The following is a 16,981-nucleotide window of genomic DNA, read 5'->3' as shown; positions in this document are numbered from 1 at the left end:
AACAATCAACCAATGGAACAGAAGTTGCCTTCGGAAGTTGTGGGAGCTTCATCACCGGAGGCTTTCAAAGAAGAGACTGGACTGTCATTTGTCACAGATGGTGTAGGGTTTCTTGCTTGGGTGAGGGGGGGTAGTTGGACTAGATGACCTGCAAGGCCCCTTCCAACTCTGTGAATCCGTTACCTGTATTGGCTTCCACAGTTCCTGACTGAGCCTGCTGGTTCAAATGCTCTCTCACCATCTTTTGCAGGGATCTCATGAAGACCGAAATAAGCCTGTCGATATAACTCGGATTATTGCTGCAGGCAGATTTGAGGATCATTAAAGTACCTAAAAAGGATATAAAGGAAACAGAACCGGGCGTTATTGGGAGAATAAGAACAGGATCGAACCCGTCTGTCTTGAACTGGCTATTCAACCAAGGCTATTCTGAAAGGAATAAGACAGGTTAGAACAGTGTCATCTGGCATCTGGCAATTCTAAGACCTGTGGACTTCAGAATTCTGCAGCCAGCGTGAACCCTAACTCATTAAAATACAGTCGCTTTACATCAGAGGGGTCCAAACATGTCCACTTTAAGGCTTATGGACTTCAACTCCCAGAATTCCCCAGCCAACTCTTGTACCTTTAGATCAGAGGTCTAAAGGACTCCTAAGTCTGTTCTGAATGGTCAGTAAAACAAAAATAAAAAAAAAAGGATATAAAGTTCTCTCCTTTGCGGTTCTCAAAATATTAATATAAATTAAACCAGGCCATTATTTGTTTTCTTCTTTTTGTTCCTGATTACGTGCTCAATCCTAAACGGTGCGATCAACCAAAGGGCTTACCAAAAAGTTGAGAAGGGTTCGCGCTGGCAGCTTTTTCATAGTTGGTAAGTCCTTCATAAATAACTTTCCCGACAGCCGCGTAGAGGCATTCCAATTCTTCGTATTTGGAGGCCACGCTTGAAGTACCTACACAAGAGTAAGTAGACAAATCATATATATAATATATAACAACAGAGTTGGAAGGGACCTTGGAGGCCTTCTAGTCCAACCCCCTGCCCAGGCAGGAAACCCTACACCATCTCAGTCAGATGGTTATCCAACATTTTCTTAAACATTTCCAGTGTTGGAGCATTCACAACTTCTGCAGGCAAGTCGTTCCACTTATTAACTGTTCTAACTGTCAGGAAATTTCTCCTCAGTTCTAAGTTGCTTCTTTCCTTGATCAGTTTCCACCCATTGCTTCTTGTTCTACCCTCAGGTGCTTTGGAGAACAGCCCGACTCCCTCTTCTTTGTGGCAACCCCTGAGATATTGGAACATGAGATGCCCTTCCTGTTGCTAATGCGGAGTTTTGTTCAGCTGATATATTCTCAGTGTGCCCAGAAAGAGAAATATCTTACTTTAACCTAGGATCAAACTCAGAGCCTCCTGATTGTGGGAGGCGAGAGCTCCAGCTCTAAGCCACCGCACTACTTCCGGGGTCCCGCCACGGTCGTCAGTGTGAAAAACGGTCGTTAAGTGCTGTTTTAACTTTGAATGGTCACTAACTGAACCAACGTAAAGCCAGGGCTACCTGTATTTAACTTAATTGCCATCATGACGCTGCAATCATCCCTCTCTCTATTTAGCAGACAGATGAGGCCTCTCCCCAGGCAAGAATTGGCCGAAGAGAGTTGGTTCACTTCTCTCCGTCTTATCGAAAGTCCTTCTTTACACCTAATTTCCCTTCCTTGTCTTATTAATACAACCATGTTCAACAACTGAGAAAACGGCACTTTCAAAGCTGAGGGGGGGAAAAAAAAACCCGGTAATTGCAAAAAAAAAAGACATTAAATTTATGACATGCATTTTCTTGAGGCAAAGTAATAACTGCCACAGGTTATTAAGTTTTTATGCCACCGGATAATGATGTATTTCTAGTGGTTCCGCTTATTTTTTTTTTTAATTTCAATTGGGGGGATGCGAGTGCAACTTTCAAAAAAAAAAATAATAAAGAAAAAGAAGTCCGTAACAAAAAGCACAACGGAGAAAGGCGATGTCAGGCCTGGAAACCATACTAGACTTTAGGGTTCCAGACGCTGCCACATTTTTCCCCTGAGGGGAAGAAGGGGGGTTGAGGGGTATGGTAACATTCTTCAAGCGGTCAAGGTCGGATGGGGTTCACATCTGCAGGAGGAGTGGCGAGAAGATATTCGAATGAACTGGGAGAACATGGGACCATGTGACCAGCAAAGGGGTCAGGGGGGTGGTGGCCGTCTCCAGGAGAGCCTTCTACCAGGTTCGCCTGGTCCGCCAGTTGCGTCCCTTTCTGGACCGGGATGCCTTATGCACGGTCACTCATGCTCTCGTCACTTCCCGCCTGGATTATTGCAATGCTCTCTACATGGGGCTACCCTTGAAATGCACTCGGAGACTCCAGTTAGTCCAGAATGCAGCTGCGCGGATGATCGAGGGAGCTCCTCGTTGCTCCCGGGTAACACCGCTCCTGCGCAGTCTGCACTGGCTACCTGTGGTCTTTCGGGTGCGCTTCAAGGTTTTGGTTACCACCTTCAAAGCGCTCCATGGCTTAGGGCCGGGTACTTACGGGACCGCCTGCTGTTACCGTATGCCTCCCATCGACCCGTACGCTCTCACAGAGAGGGTCTCCTCAGGGTGCCGTCCGCCAAGCAATGCCGGCTGGCGGCCCCCAGGGGGAGGGCCTTCTCTGTTGGAGCACCTACGCTCTGGAACGACCTTCCCCCCGGTTTGCGCCAAATATCTGACCTTCGGACCTTTCGCCGGGAATTAAAAACTCACTTATTTATTCAAGTGGGACTGGACTGACTGATTTTTTAAATTCCAAATTTTAAAGTTTTACTCCTTTGTAATTTTATATGGGGTATTTTAGGTTAGGTCAATCTGACGGTTTTAATTCGGCCACTATTGAATAGGTATTTTAAATTGATATTTTAACTTTGTATACTTGCTGTTTTTATTTTTGGCTGTACACCGCCCTGAGTCCTTCGGGAGAAGGGCGGTATAAAAATTTAAATAAATAAATTAATTAATTAATTAATAATCTTGGGGTTTGTATAACTGGGAAAAGAATCCGGAAGTTCAGTTTTGGAATTTCACTCATCATGTGCCAGTTTCCTCATGCTAGTAAAGAACTCTGAAAGACAATGGCTTCTGGGGGTTTTTTATGCAGAAGAGGTTTTTCTGGAACCTTGACAGGCGACACGAGAGAAACCTTCCGCCCTTGGTTTTTGGTCTCCTATTTTCAACAGGGTGGATTTGATTCAAATCAAGTCGGTTTAGATCACAATTTAAATCAATCATGATTTAAGTCGCTAGTAAAGAGGCTTGATTTAAATCAACTCAATTTACCGTATTTTTCAGACTATAAGACGCACTTCCCCCCCCAAAAGAGGGTGAAAATTTGGGTGTGTCTTATACATTGAATGTAGCCCCGCCCACCCACCGGCCCCCACCCTTTAGCCTCTGCCTCCCAGCAATTTGCCTCCTTGCAGCAAACAGCAAGCAGCCCGTTTCAGCTTCAGCACAGCCTGATTAGCACAAGCAGCTGATTCTCTGTTGGATCGGTCTCCCGACCATCAGCTGTTTAAAGGCTGCAGGGATTGCCATGGCCTATTGCCGTGCGGGCCTCTGTTTGCTTTTTGCAAGGAGACAAATTGTTGGGAGGCAGATGTTTTTTCCCCCTTGTACTAATCAGGCTGTGCTGAAACCGAAACTGACTGTTTGCTGTAAGGAGACAAATTGCTGGGAGGCAGAGGCAGATATTTTTTTTCTCGTTTTCCTCCCCAAAATAGGTAGGTGCGTCTCGTAGTCCGGAGAGTCTTATCCTCTGGAAAATATGGTCAATCATAATTTTTAAAGAGCAACTGTCATCTCTGTCCCGCAGCAGCTCCTCCTCTGACCTGCTGCACCAACTCAATAAACTCAAACTGCCCAAGGAGCTGCTGATCCAATTCTATAGAGGAATTATTGAGTCTGTCATTTGCACCTCTGTAACTGTATGGTTCGGTTCTGCAACCCAACAAGAAAAACACAGACTTCAGAGGATAATTAGAACTGCAGAAAAAAATAATTGCTACCAACCTGCCTTCCACTGAGGACCTGTATACTGCACAAATCAAGAAGAGGGCCGTGAAAATATTTACAGACTCCTCGCATCCTGGACATAAACTGTTTCAACTCCTACCCTCAAAACGACGCTATAGAGCACTGCACACCAGAACAACTAGACACAAGAACAGTTTTTTCCCGAAGGCCATCACTCTGCTAAACAAATAATTCCCTCAACACTGTCAGACTATTTACTGAATCTGCACTACTATTAATCTTCTCATAGTTCCCATCACCAATCTCTTTCCACTTATGACTGTATGACTATAACTTGTTGCTGGCAATCCTTATGATTTATATTGATATATTGACCATCAATTGTGTTGTAAATGTCATACCTTGATGAACGTATCTTTTCTTTTATGTACACTGAGAGCATATGCACCAAGACAAATTCCTTGTGTGTCCAATCACACTTGGCCAATAAAAATTCTATTCTATTCTATTCTGTTGACTCATCGACAATCCCAATACTGCAGAATATACAGCCTCATGCTCCCTAACTAAGCTCCACTTCATGCTGAATAAACTAAATTATGAATGTATCTTAAATAGAAAAATATCTTTAGATATTTACTCCAAAAGCATTTTATTAAAAAAAAAATGATAAAAATAAAAATCTGATTTAAATTTTAAAAAATCCAATTTATTTTTTTTGATTTTTTTTAAATCATCGATTTTTCTCCACCCTGGTTTTCGAGGAGAACGCCGAAAGGCCATCTCCACTCCCAGCAGCCATTACGTACTTGGTTCGGTGGGGAAGTTGCTCATTAAGCGAGAAAGGAGCGTGTGGACGGCTCGCAAGACCTTGGTGTTTCCGCAGGTCATGCAGGACGCTATCCCGCGCTGAAGCGGTTTGAAGCTGCTCAGGATCACCGAAGACTGCAGGACGGTGAGCAAGAAACTGAGAACTTCCAATCCGGTGCAGATGTTGGCGAAGTTGGCTTGGTTGGGCTGCTCCTGGAAACAAAGCGTGGGCGTGAAAAAGAAGATTCGAAGGCACAACCCCCAAAATTCACGTGCATGGGCCATCTAAGGCAGGGTTCCCCAACCTTTCAGACCTCAGGGATCACTAAATCCATAATTTTAAATCCTGCGGACTACTAATATGATCTGCCTAATGAACGGCTGGGTGGGCGTGGCTAGGTGGTCATGTGACTGAGTGGGCATGACCAACTTGATGTCACTAACGTCGAGGGGCACCTCAACAGCCTCTACTCACCCCTCTCCTCCCAGCATCTCCTCTCCTGCCCACCCGGGCTCCTTAGGGCCCCAACAGGAAGCAGTTGTTGGAGCTAAGCAGCCACCACGACAAAGAGTTGGCAAAACAGCTCAGTTCAAATTGGATCTGACGGTCCAATTTGAGAAGGAGGCTCAGTAGAAGCACCTCACAGAGGACTAGGAGCATAGGCTTTCCAAGCAGAGGGAAGACCTGCGGGAGTGCAAAGCCAAGTACCAGCACCTGGAGGCTCAGCAGGCCATGTTCTAGGCCATGATGCTGTCCCACTGGAACGAGGCCCTCCGGCTCTTCGCCACTAGCGGCACTTCCCTCCTGTCTTCACCCAAAGCCCCACACCAGGAGGCTGAAGCAGACCCCAAGTCGGAATTTCTCCCCTCCCCCTCCGACCCACACCAAAAGACCCCAAAGGGGAAGACTCTCCGCAGCAACACAAATATTAATTGCATGTATCCGGTTCAGGGCCATAGTTTGAGGACCCCTGATTTAGTGCACTATAAAAAAAAATGCAAATAATTTTTCTGCGGACCATCAAAATTTTCTTGCAGACCACCAATGGTCCACGGACCACCAGTTGGTGACTGCTGATCTAAGGAGGCTTTTGGTGGAGGGACCGTTTCCGTTTGTACAAGGTGGCTGTGATGATCTGGGGGCAAGGCACAGAGGCAACACAGCCCGCTGACAGTTCAAAACGCCGTATGACCTAAAAATAACACGTCTGAAATATTGAATAACTAAATGATGAAGGGTGTATAAGTTGAACAAGCAAATAATGGAAGATTTCAATTTAACATAAATGTTTGTATTGTTATTAGAATTCTACAAGCTCGCCAAAATGTAATAAATACGATTAAATTTATTCATGTTTGTATTAATACCCCCCCAACCCTGCAAAAAAAAACACACCGTTTTCAAGGCAAAAAACAAGGAAGTCCATTTGACTTTTGGAAAAGCAGCTTCAGGATTGAGCTATCGAAGAGAAATCTACTTGGATGGAACATGGACGGCATTCCAACTATTCTGAGCTACTTAGAAAAAGAACGAAGCTCCCATCAGACACCTTAATGCTGAACTCAAGGAATAATTCCCTGGAAACTCAAACCTTTTTAAAAGAGTTGTGCTGTTAAAAAAGCCAACACAGTTCTGGGCTGCATAAAGAGAGGGATAGAATCAAGATCACGTGAAGTGTTAATACCACTTTATAATGCCTTGGTAAGGCCACACTTGGAATATTGCATCCAGTTTTGGTCGCCACGATGTAAAAAAGATGTTGAGACTCTAGAAAGAGTGCAGAGAAGAGCAACAAAGATGATTAGGGGACTGGAGGATAAAACATATGAAGAACGGTTGCAGGAACTGGGTATGTCTAGTTTAACAAAAAGAAGGACTAGGGGAGACATGATAGCAGTGTTCCAATATCTCAGGGGTTGCCACAAAGAAGAGGGAGTCGGGCTGTTCTCCAAAGCACCTGAGGGTAGAACAAGAAGCAATGGGTGGAAACTGATCAAGGAAAGAAGCAACTTAGAACTAAGGAGAAATTTCCTGACAGTTAGAACAATTAATAAGTGGAATGACTTGCCTGCAGAAGTTGTGACTGCTCCAACACTGGAAATTTTTAAGAAAATGTTGGATAACCATCTGACTGAGATGGTGTAGGGTTTCCTGCCTGGGCAGGGGGTTGGACTAGAAGGCCTCCAAGGTCCCTTCCAACTCTGTTGTTATGTTATGTTATGAGTTGCTTGCATTGGAGGAGAAGAAAAAAAAGACAAGCAACTAACATCTCATCAATATCCCATCTCCGGGCCTCGCTTTCCCGCCTCGCTTTTCCCTTTCCCATTCGCAGGCCGTCAACTTTTCATCCCGCGAGTCCAGAACGGGGACGAGCGTTCATTATTCTGAGACGATAAATCAATCCCATTAAGCTGGAACATTTTCCAAGTCATGACATCACATTAAATTGGCAATTAAAGAAGCCAACATGACATTTTCAAGATCGCTTGCTCTCCATCCGCAAACAGCCCTTCGAAACCGATTTGGTTTACCTCCGTAATTTAAAAATAAAAAAATTAAAAAAATGGAATGGACACCACAGGACAACCCATAATAACAAAAACAAGGTGCTTTATGGAGCACTTAATTACGCTGATGAGGTCTTTCAAAAAGCCACCGCTCACAACTTACCACGGTCATTAGAAGCTTATCAAACCACTGCAGTTTCAGCTCCGATTTTGGCCACATGTCCGGCCGTAAAGCTGTCTTCAGAAGGTTAACGCAGCGCCGAGAGAGCACTTCTCCCGGTGAGCCGGCGGTGTTTGAGTTGTCATTTACCTAGCAATTAAGCAGAATAATTACCCGGTGGCAAATATTTGTCATCATCATCTTTTAGAGCTCATTAATATTTTAAGGCCATTAACCCCTCCTGCCTAGGCAGGAATGACATTTTGCTTCTCCAAACAGACCTGGAGATGACTGATTAAAGGATAAATGACTGTTCAATCCTTCCGGTAAATTTCTTCTGGATGGAGAAACGGGGTTTAAAGACCTCCACCCCCACCCTCAATCTAAAATGTCCATTAAGGCAGAGGTGGGAAAAAGCAACGGATTAGCTAACTAATCAAGGAGAGAAGCAACCTGGAATTAAGGAGACACTTCTTGTGGCCCGGCGGCGGCCAGCAGACCTGGCAGCAGAGTCGGAGAGTGAGGAGGTTGAGGAGGAATATGGGCCAGTCCTGGGGGCTGGGGAAAGATCAGACGAGGACTCTGCATCGGAGGCAGAGAGGGAGATAGACAGCAGTGAGGCAGAGGAACAGCTGGAGCCTGTTCCCAGTGTGTACATGCGTAGAGCTGCCAAAAGTCAAGAACAACTCAGAAAGCAGGGTCGACTTGGGAGTAAAGCCACACCTTGGAGGTGATTGGCCCCTCCCATAGGAAAACAAAAGAAGAGCGAACCCGGGGGTAGGGGTGGGGCTTTTGCAGGAAACAATTCAGTGGTGGGATTCAAATAATTTAACAACCGGTTCTAATGGCCAGCTGGGTAGGCGTGGCTCGGTGGTCATGTGACCGTGTGGGTGTGGACAACTCAACGTCACTCACGGCGATGGGCGCTTCGCCTTAGCTGTTACAATGTAACAAGGGTTAACCAGAGAGGCTGTTTCTGTAAGCAGGGCAATAAAGATGAGGCTAGAAACACCACCAGAATGTTTCCTTCCTGCCTTCCTTACAGGATTAGCCCTGTAAAGTGGGGAAAAAAAGAAAATAGGCTTCCTGCCAACAACCGGTTCTCTGAACTGCTTAGAAAGTTAACAACCGGTTCTCCCGAATAGGTGCGAAATGGCTGAATCCCACCACTGAAACAATTCCTTCGTTCAGTCATTTCAAGAGTGGAAAGAAAGAAAACAGAAAGTTCTGTTCGTGACTCTAAGAGACTCTGTGCCAAGTTTTGCCTTGCACTGTGTTTGGAAACTAGTTATCTGGCAGTTTTCCAAGCGAGATAAGGTCTGTGTTGATAAATATTCCTCTGAGGCAGAGGTGAGGCAGAGGAACAGGAGAAGCCAGAAGGCAAGAGCAACTCAAGCAAAGAGGACGACTCGGGAGTAGGGCCAAGAGATGATTGGCCCCTCCCATAAGGCTTAAAGGACCAGCAACGGCGTTTGGGCTTTGCCGGAAAACAACTTTGGTAGCTTCGTCTTCTTGCATTTATTTTTGTATTGGTGTCTTCTGAACGTTTGCAAAGAAAGGCCTTTGGCAGTTTGCCTAATTGGACCAAGGTTTGCGATAGGACTGAGGAATTTGTGTTGGGAGGAATTTGCTTTAATTTAGTTGAACTATGCTGGGAATGAAGTAGTTCTCAGCTGTTCGAATAAAGTTTGTTTGTTTTTTCACAGACTGAGTTTCCTATTACCTACTTGGGCCTGGGTCACAACGTATGCTTTGCTTCAAAGGAGGCAAAGAAACCGACTTTTTGACACTAAGCTAGCCAAACTGTGTTCGCTTTCAGAGGAGCACCGTACCTGGCAGGCAATTCTAATCAGGAAATTGATCACTGTGTCAGTATGTTGCTTATCGATAGATTTGGAGAAAAGAGCATCCGCACCAGAAAGGGACTGGCTACGTCCGAACACCTGAGAACACAGAGGGCATGGAAAGGGTTAACCAGGTGTTACGACAGCCGATGAGCACAGGGAAACCGCGCAGCAAAAACTAGAATAAACCCACAATTCAAGGTGCTCTCAATATGTCAACAGGCACAATGACACCTTTAGTTCCTCTGCATTTCTTGGGTCCTTATTTTGAGGATTGCTGAGTTTTACAGTTGATTATTTCTCCCCCCCCCCTCCTTTTTTTAAAAATGTTCTTTAATCAACATTTTGATTTACTGGTGAAGGAACCAGGCTAGAAAGCAGGAGACGGTGAGTTCTAGTTCTCCCTTAGGAATGAAACCTGACTGGGTGACTTTAAGCCGATCATTAGGAGATGGTGAGTTCCAATCTTTTCTAAGGCATGAAAGATAGCTGGGTAACTTTAGGCCAATCACCAGGAGACGGTGAATTCTAGTCCCATCTTAGGCATGAAAGATAGCTGGGTGACTTTGGGACAATCACTAGGAGACGGTGAGTTCTAGTCTCGCCTTAGGCATGAAAGATAGCTGGGTGACTTTGGGACAATCACTAGGAGACGGTGAGTTCTAGTCTCGCCTTAGGCATGAAAGATAGCTGGGTGACTTTGGGACAATCACTAGGAGACGGTGAGTTCTAGTCTCGCCTTAGGCATGAAAGATAGCTGGGTGACTTTGGGACAATCACTAGGAGACGGTGAGTTCTAGTCTCGCCTTAGGCATGAAAGATAGCTGGGTGACTTTGGGACAATCACTAGGAGACGGTGAGTTCTAGTCTCGCCTTAGGCATGAAAGATAGCTGGGTGACTTTGGGACAATCACTAGGAGACGGTGAGTTCTAGTCTCACCTTAGGCATGAAAGATAGCTGGGTGACTTTGGGACAATCACTAGGAGACGGTGAGTTCTAGTCTCGCCTTAGGCATGAGAGCCGGCTGGGTGATTTGGGGCCAGTCCCTCTCACACAGCCCAACCCACCTCACAGGGTGATGGTTGTGTGGAAAATGGCAGGAGGAGGAAGCATAAAGTATATTTGCCACCTTGACTTTTATTCATAAAAATAATAAACGCGGGATTAAAAATAACGACCAGAAATAAAAGTGCTCTAGGCCAGGGGTCTCCAACCTTGGCCACTTTAAGCCTGGAGGACTTCAACTCCCAGAATTCCCCAGCCAGCAAAGCTGGCTGGGGCATTCTGGGAGTTGAAGTCCTCTAGGCTTAAAGTTGCCAAGGTTAGAGACCCCTGCTCTAGGCTCCTTTGGAAAGAAAAGCAGCACAAGCCACAAAGGGAGAAAAGAAACGAGGGACGGGAACCCCCCAAACCCCAAATCCTTACCGCACTGATTGTCCCGGTCGCCGTTCGGAACCGCTTCACTTCCTGACCAGAATCCACCGAGAGGCCTCTTTTCACCGCCGACGAGGCAGTGCTCACGCCCTCGCCACTGGCCCCTGGGTCCATGTCTGAATCCGGCTGTTGGGGGGCGGGGAAGAAAGGGAGAAAGCAGAGGCTCAGGAATTAGAAATTGCTCCCGTTCTGTTCTGAGCCACCTCCCCAAACACGACAAACCCTCTGAAGTTAATTCAAAGATTCCTTTATTAGGAATGCCGGCAGCCCCGGCAAACTGTTTCTCTCACACCGCAGGCTAACAAGTCTGTCCGGCACGGGGATGAATAGTTGTCTGCCACATCTATTCATCTCCGCCCCCTGGCCTTTTATCCCCAGAGCTAGGGTGGGGCTTCGTTAGCAGAAGTGATAGCTCTTGCGTCCCAAGAACCAGCCCATAGATTTCCACTGCTCTCCTCTCCTCTCCTCTGTACCCAGCTGTTCCTCCTCCTCCTCATCAGCCACTTCCAGACCTGGGGGCTGTTGAGTCTCCAACCGAGGACTGACAGATGGCTCAGGCTCCACCCCTCCCTCCCTCCACCCCTCCCTCCCTTCCTCCCTCCCTCCCTATCTCTCTCTGCCAGCTCCATTCCCTCTTCCCCCTCGGAGCTCTCATATTGCCTTGATGCTGACCCTGACTCCCACACCTCCTCCTCCTCCTCTGATTCGGTTGCTGGTGGGGCCGGCAGCCGACAGGCCACAGCACATTCGTTCCTTCCCCCCCGATTCTCGCAGGCAGCTTCCCCCAAGGGGTGTTTACCTGCTGATCTTTGATCCGTTGTAATTCCCACTTGATGATCACTTCGGCCAGATCCACCGCCAGCTTCCTCTGCTCGATGGTCACGCTGGGAGTGAAGCCCAACCTCTGCATGGCGCTGACCATGTGCTGCACTAAGTGGTGCCTCACTGGGTAGTACACCTGCAAAGGTATGTCGCAGAACATATAATATACAAATGGATGAAGACTATTGCTTGACATAGTGTAAGCCACCCTGAGTCTTTGGAGAAGGGCGGGATATAAATGCAAATTAAAAAAAAAAACCAGGCTCAAGAAAATTCCTCAGAACCTGGCCCTTTCGGCTGAGAACGGCGCTAACGAAATCTATTTTAATACATATAGTATATATAATATGAGCCGGGGTGGCACAGTAGTTAGAATGCGGTACTGCAGGTTACTTCTGCTGATCACCGGCTGCCTGCAGTTTGACAGATCGAATCTCACCAGGCTCAAGGTGGGCTCAGCCTTCCATCCTTCTGGGGTGATAAAATAAGAACCCAGATTATTGGGGACAAGAGGCCGACTCTGTAAACCGCTTAGAGAGGGCTATAAAAGCACTGTGAAGCAGTATACAAGTCTGCTATAGCTAAGGAAGGCAGGCAGGCAGGTGCTAAGTGCTATTGCTATCATAAAGCCTATATAATTCAGTTCCTTCATCATTTATGGAAAGGAAAACAGAAAAGTAGGACTGGAAAAGATATCGTTAAGTAACTGCAATTTTTTTCCCTCTGGAAATCCTTTCATACTCCCACCCCATTCGGTGCAAAAGGTTGCAAACGACCAGCTGTGACCCTGAGGACAAAGATAAAACCTCCAAGCGGCCTCAGCGACTCTCTAAAAAGGATGCAAATGACCAGCTGCCTGCAAGGAATATAAATCCTTCCTTTCTTCCCCACCATCATCCAGTCTCCACACCCATTTGCACCACTCAGGTAGCCCTGAGGACAAAGATAAAACCTCCAAGTGGCCTGAACGACTTGCTAAAAAGAATGCAAATGACCAGCTGTCTGCAAGGAGTATAAATCCTTCCATTCTTCAGAGCTGAAAAAGCTTCTTGGATGAGAAGCGAAGCATCTTCAAAGAAAAACGTCCAGTTGCCTCTTGAACAAAAGCAACTTTGGGACAACCATGACCTGGATGACTGAGAATCTCCACAGACACCTAGCAAACATGACCACCATGGCTTGTGGTCATTACGTTAGTTACCAGGTTTGGTTTTCAATCTGCAACATATCCGGGCAGTTAAAGAGTAACATAGCGGTCCCTGCTTTGCATCACAGGCGGAGTTCGTACCTTGAAATGCTGGACTATCAGGTGTAAGATATGGACCAGTTGAGGCACAGTGTGGCCTTCTTCCACGATGATCTTCCTGGTCCAGTGAGTCAACATCTGGTGGCCGTCCTCCATTCGAGCAGGTACCGCAGGGGTCAAGATAGCCATGGCTTGTCTGACAATGATCCGAGCCTCCATTGCATGAGCTTTCAAGAGACTGTGGAACACCTGAACGGAAGGATAGAAGAAAGATGATTAGGGGGTTTGGAGGCGTAAAACATCTGAAGAAGGGTTGCAGGAACTGGACATGGTTAGTCTAGTGAACAGAAGGACCAGGGAAGACATGATAGCAGTCTTCCAATATTTGAAGGCCTGTCTCAAACAGTAACAAAGATGATTAGGGGACTGGAGGCTAAAACATATGAAGAACGGTTGCAGGAACTACAAAGAGTGCCAGCTCTTCAGCTTTGAAACGGAGAGGAGCACCGCCCCCTAGAGTTGGGAACGACTATTTATTTGTTTATTTATTTATTTTGTCAAACACAATAATATATATAAGCATGAAGTAACCACACAAATTGAATACAACCAAAGGGAACATTAGGACAGGAACGGTAGGCACGCTGGTGCTCTTATGCACGCCCCTTACAGACCTCTTAGGAATGGGGTGAGGTCAACAGTAGACAGTCTTTGGTTAAAGCTTTGGGGATTTTGGGAAGAGACCACATAGTCAAGTAGTGCATTCCAGGCATTAACAACTCTGTTAATGAAGTTATATTTTCTGCAATCAAGATTGGAGCGGTTCACTTTAAGTTTAAATCTACTGTGTGCTCGTGTATTGTTATGGTTGAGACTAGCACCTATGTGCGAGGGAAATCTTTTTATCTTTACCTTTAAAGGTATAGAGTCTTATGGTACAACTATGAAAATAATGGTTATAACTATGACACGCAACATTATGTATTTAAAAGAGACTATACTGTAGGACTACGAGAATAACGGTTATACTCAGGGTGCATAATACTATTTGTACTTAAAAAGGACCTGATACAGCCATTACACTGGAGTTGCAAAACTGGAAATGTGATGTGTAATAAAGGAAAATGTATATTTTTTTAAAAAACGAATTTAAAAAGCAGGACTGGATAACCCCAGAATTACCACGACGGCGGAAGGCTGCTTCCAAAGAGCGGCGCCCCGCACGTACCTGCAAGACAATCTTTTTATGAATGGCGAATTTGGCAATGATGTGAGCCAGGAGCAGGTGCCCGCTGTATTTGCAGGCTGGGTCCACGCAGGCTTTGGAGAGCAAGCAGGGCCAAGCGAAGGTCATCAGGCGGCGCAGTTTGCTGTTGCGGTTCTTGTTGTTGTCGTGGATGTGGTGCGGGGCGTGTTCGACCAGCAAGGTGGCGAACTGCAGGAGGTAAATCCGGAGCGAATCCAGCATGTCGGCTTGCTTTTCAGGATCCAGAACCTGAATCGCCCAAAAGGGAAGAGAGAGAAATATCCACAAGCGCATATATACAGGCAGTCCTTGAACTTACGACCACAACTGGAACCCAAAATTGGTTAAGCGGGTTTCGCCCCCATTTTGCGACCTTTCTGGGTGCGGTTGTTAAGTGAATCGCTGCCGTTGGTTAAGTTAGTGAACCAACCCGGTTGTTAAAGTGAACCTGGGTTCCCCATGGGCAGAGAGACAGACATCGACATACAGACAAGAGAGACAGGGACAGAGATTAAATATAGATGGACGGACAGACAGAGATTAGACATAGATAGATGGATGTGTGGATGGACGGACGAACAAGGCAGACAGACAGAGATTATAGATGGATGGAGAGATGGAGAGAGAGAGACAGAAAGACAGACAGATGATGGATGGAGAGAGAGAGAGAGAGAGAGAGATGATAGGTTGATGGAGGGAGAGAGATGATGATGAATGGACAGATAGATGGTAGAAAAATGATGATAGAGACAGATAGATAGTGGATTGATAGGTGGATGGATGGATGGACATATAGCTGGTAGAAAAAGATAGATAGATAGACAGACAGACAGACAGACAGACAGATAATGGATGAATGGATGGATGGATGGATGGATAGATAGATAGATAGATAGATAGATAGATAGATAGATAGATAGATGGATGGATGGATGGATGGATAGATGGACAGACAGACAGACAGAACAGACAGACACAGACAGATGGTAGAAAAATTTGGATTGGATTGGATTGGATGATTAGACAGACAGACCAAACTACCTTTGTTATGAAGACGCTGGTGATGCTCTCAGGATTATCTCCTTCGGGATTGGGGGGTCCCAGAAGCTGCTCCCCTTCCCCTTTTTCAAAGCTGTACAGGAAAGCCGGATTCAGAATGTACTGCAGAACCTATCCGCCAAGGGAAAGGGAAAAGAAAACAATGATTAAAAAAAAAACACCTGCCCAGGTGTAATTCAGAAGGGAGTCAATGACCTACAATATTAGGAAGACAAAGCCTAAATAGATCTCAAAAGGACACGAAGATCCGTCGTGAAATTCAATGTCGCTTGCAGAAAAGTTGCAGGCAAGCAAGCACAGGCATCTGTTCTGGTCCGCCAGCAGCCTGCGGAGCTGGCAGCGGAGTTGGACAGTGAGGAGGCTGGGGAGGACAATGGGCCAGCCCTGGAGTCTGGGGAAGGCCCAGACGAGGGCTCTGCGTTGGAGGCAGAGGTGGGGCCAGGGCCATCGGGGAATGATGTGTGGACTCCAGAGCCTCCAGAGGCAGACAGCAGAGAGGCAGAGGAACAGGAGGAGGCTGTTCCTAATGCATGCATGAGAAGAGCTGCCAGAAGGCAAGAGAAGCTGAAGCAGAAAGGACGACTCGGGAGTAAGGCCAGGAGATGATTGGCCCCTCCCATAAGGCTTAAAAGAGCAACAACGAGCCGTCGGGTTCTTTGTGGAAAAGTAACATTGATTCCATTGCTTCTTGTCAGCATCTCTTGAACTTTGTGGGGGTTTTGCCAAGAAATACCTTTGGCAGGTTGCCAAAGACATCCAAGGTTGGTGATAAGGTCAACGGACTGATTATTAAGAATTTTGTTTTAGACGAAGCTGAGAATAAATTAAATTCTCAGCTGTTTTAATAAAATAAGTTTATTCAGGACTGAATTACGTTTAGTAATCACTACTTGGGCCTAAGGTCACAACAGTACCCGTATTCACGAAGAGGCACATTTGAAAAGGAGTCGGATCAATTCCTGACTTTTTAATTATTGTTTCTCTTCCATGGGCATAGAATTCTGCAGGAAGGGGACCGGCCAATGACAGCTAGTCCTCAACTTACGACCATCATCGTACCTCAAATTTTGGTTACCGAGTGAGGCATTTGCAAAGTGAATTCTGCCCCATGTTTTAGGGCTTTCTTGCTACCGTTGTTAAGTGAATCACGGCAGGTGTTACGTTAGTAACAGGGTACTCTGTCTTCGCCATTGGCTTTGCTGGTCAAATAGGGGATCACATGACCCCGGGAGTCAGTTGCCGAGTGTCTGAATTTTGGTCAGGGGGATGCAACGGTCCCAAGGGTGACAAACGGGTTCCAATGCCGTTGTAACTTCGAATGGTCACTAAACAAACCGCTGCAAGTAGAGGACTACCTGTAAAAAACACGTAAAGGCAGGAACTCCTCGTTGCTCGAGAGACAAGGAAGGCCAAGTTGCCTTTTGCTTACCTTGGCTTTCAGCTCATCGCCAAAACCGAGGTCGCTGAAGTCGACAAAGCGGAAAAACAGCGCCCTCTTTTGGGCAATGGTGTAACTTTTGGGGATGTCTTCCTCCATGTACTCTTTCAGGAAGGTCAGGTTGCAGAGGAAGCGGCCGGTGAAGGCCCGGAGGAGCTGGAAGAGCAGCTCAATGTCGTTGTAATTTCTCCTGAGGGGATGGGAGAAGGAAAGGCAGAGGTGAAAACACGGGGGGTGTCCAAGGGGCCCCTCTCGTGTGGGAAAAGGGCCCGACTCGTTCCTGAAGGGAAAAGAGGAGCTGGGGAAAAAGGGAGGGAGAAGGAAGGAAGGAAGGAAGGAAGGAAGGAAGGAAGGAAGGAAGGAAG

General features: G+C 46.4%; 1 protein-coding gene across 1 annotated transcript in view; it reads right to left on the bottom strand.

Annotated features, from left to right (window-relative positions):
- Positions 1–16,981, bottom strand: part of TRRAP (transformation/transcription domain associated protein) — a 141,439-nt gene that overhangs the window by 69,757 nt on the left and 54,701 nt on the right. The window contains exons 38-48 of the mRNA XM_058157098.1: positions 16,608–16,806; positions 15,161–15,289; positions 14,102–14,368; positions 12,916–13,122; positions 11,605–11,763; positions 10,797–10,931; positions 9,359–9,469; positions 7,530–7,676; positions 4,858–5,071; positions 828–953; positions 184–330 (exon numbers count right to left, since the gene is read on the bottom strand). Coding sequence (XP_058013081.1) covers positions 184–330; positions 828–953; positions 4,858–5,071; positions 7,530–7,676; positions 9,359–9,469; positions 10,797–10,931; positions 11,605–11,763; positions 12,916–13,122; positions 14,102–14,368; positions 15,161–15,289; positions 16,608–16,806 — 1,841 coding nt within the window. The remainder of the gene's footprint in view (positions 1–183; positions 331–827; positions 954–4,857; positions 5,072–7,529; positions 7,677–9,358; positions 9,470–10,796; positions 10,932–11,604; positions 11,764–12,915; positions 13,123–14,101; positions 14,369–15,160; positions 15,290–16,607; positions 16,807–16,981) is intronic.

Source organism: Ahaetulla prasina, chromosome 14 (assembly GCF_028640845.1).
Source record: "Ahaetulla prasina isolate Xishuangbanna chromosome 14, ASM2864084v1, whole genome shotgun sequence".
Classification (NCBI taxonomy): Eukaryota; Metazoa; Chordata; class Lepidosauria; order Squamata; family Colubridae; genus Ahaetulla; species Ahaetulla prasina.
The sequence above is the reverse complement of the archived record's forward strand: the minus strand, read 5'-3'. Positions and strand labels throughout refer to the sequence as shown.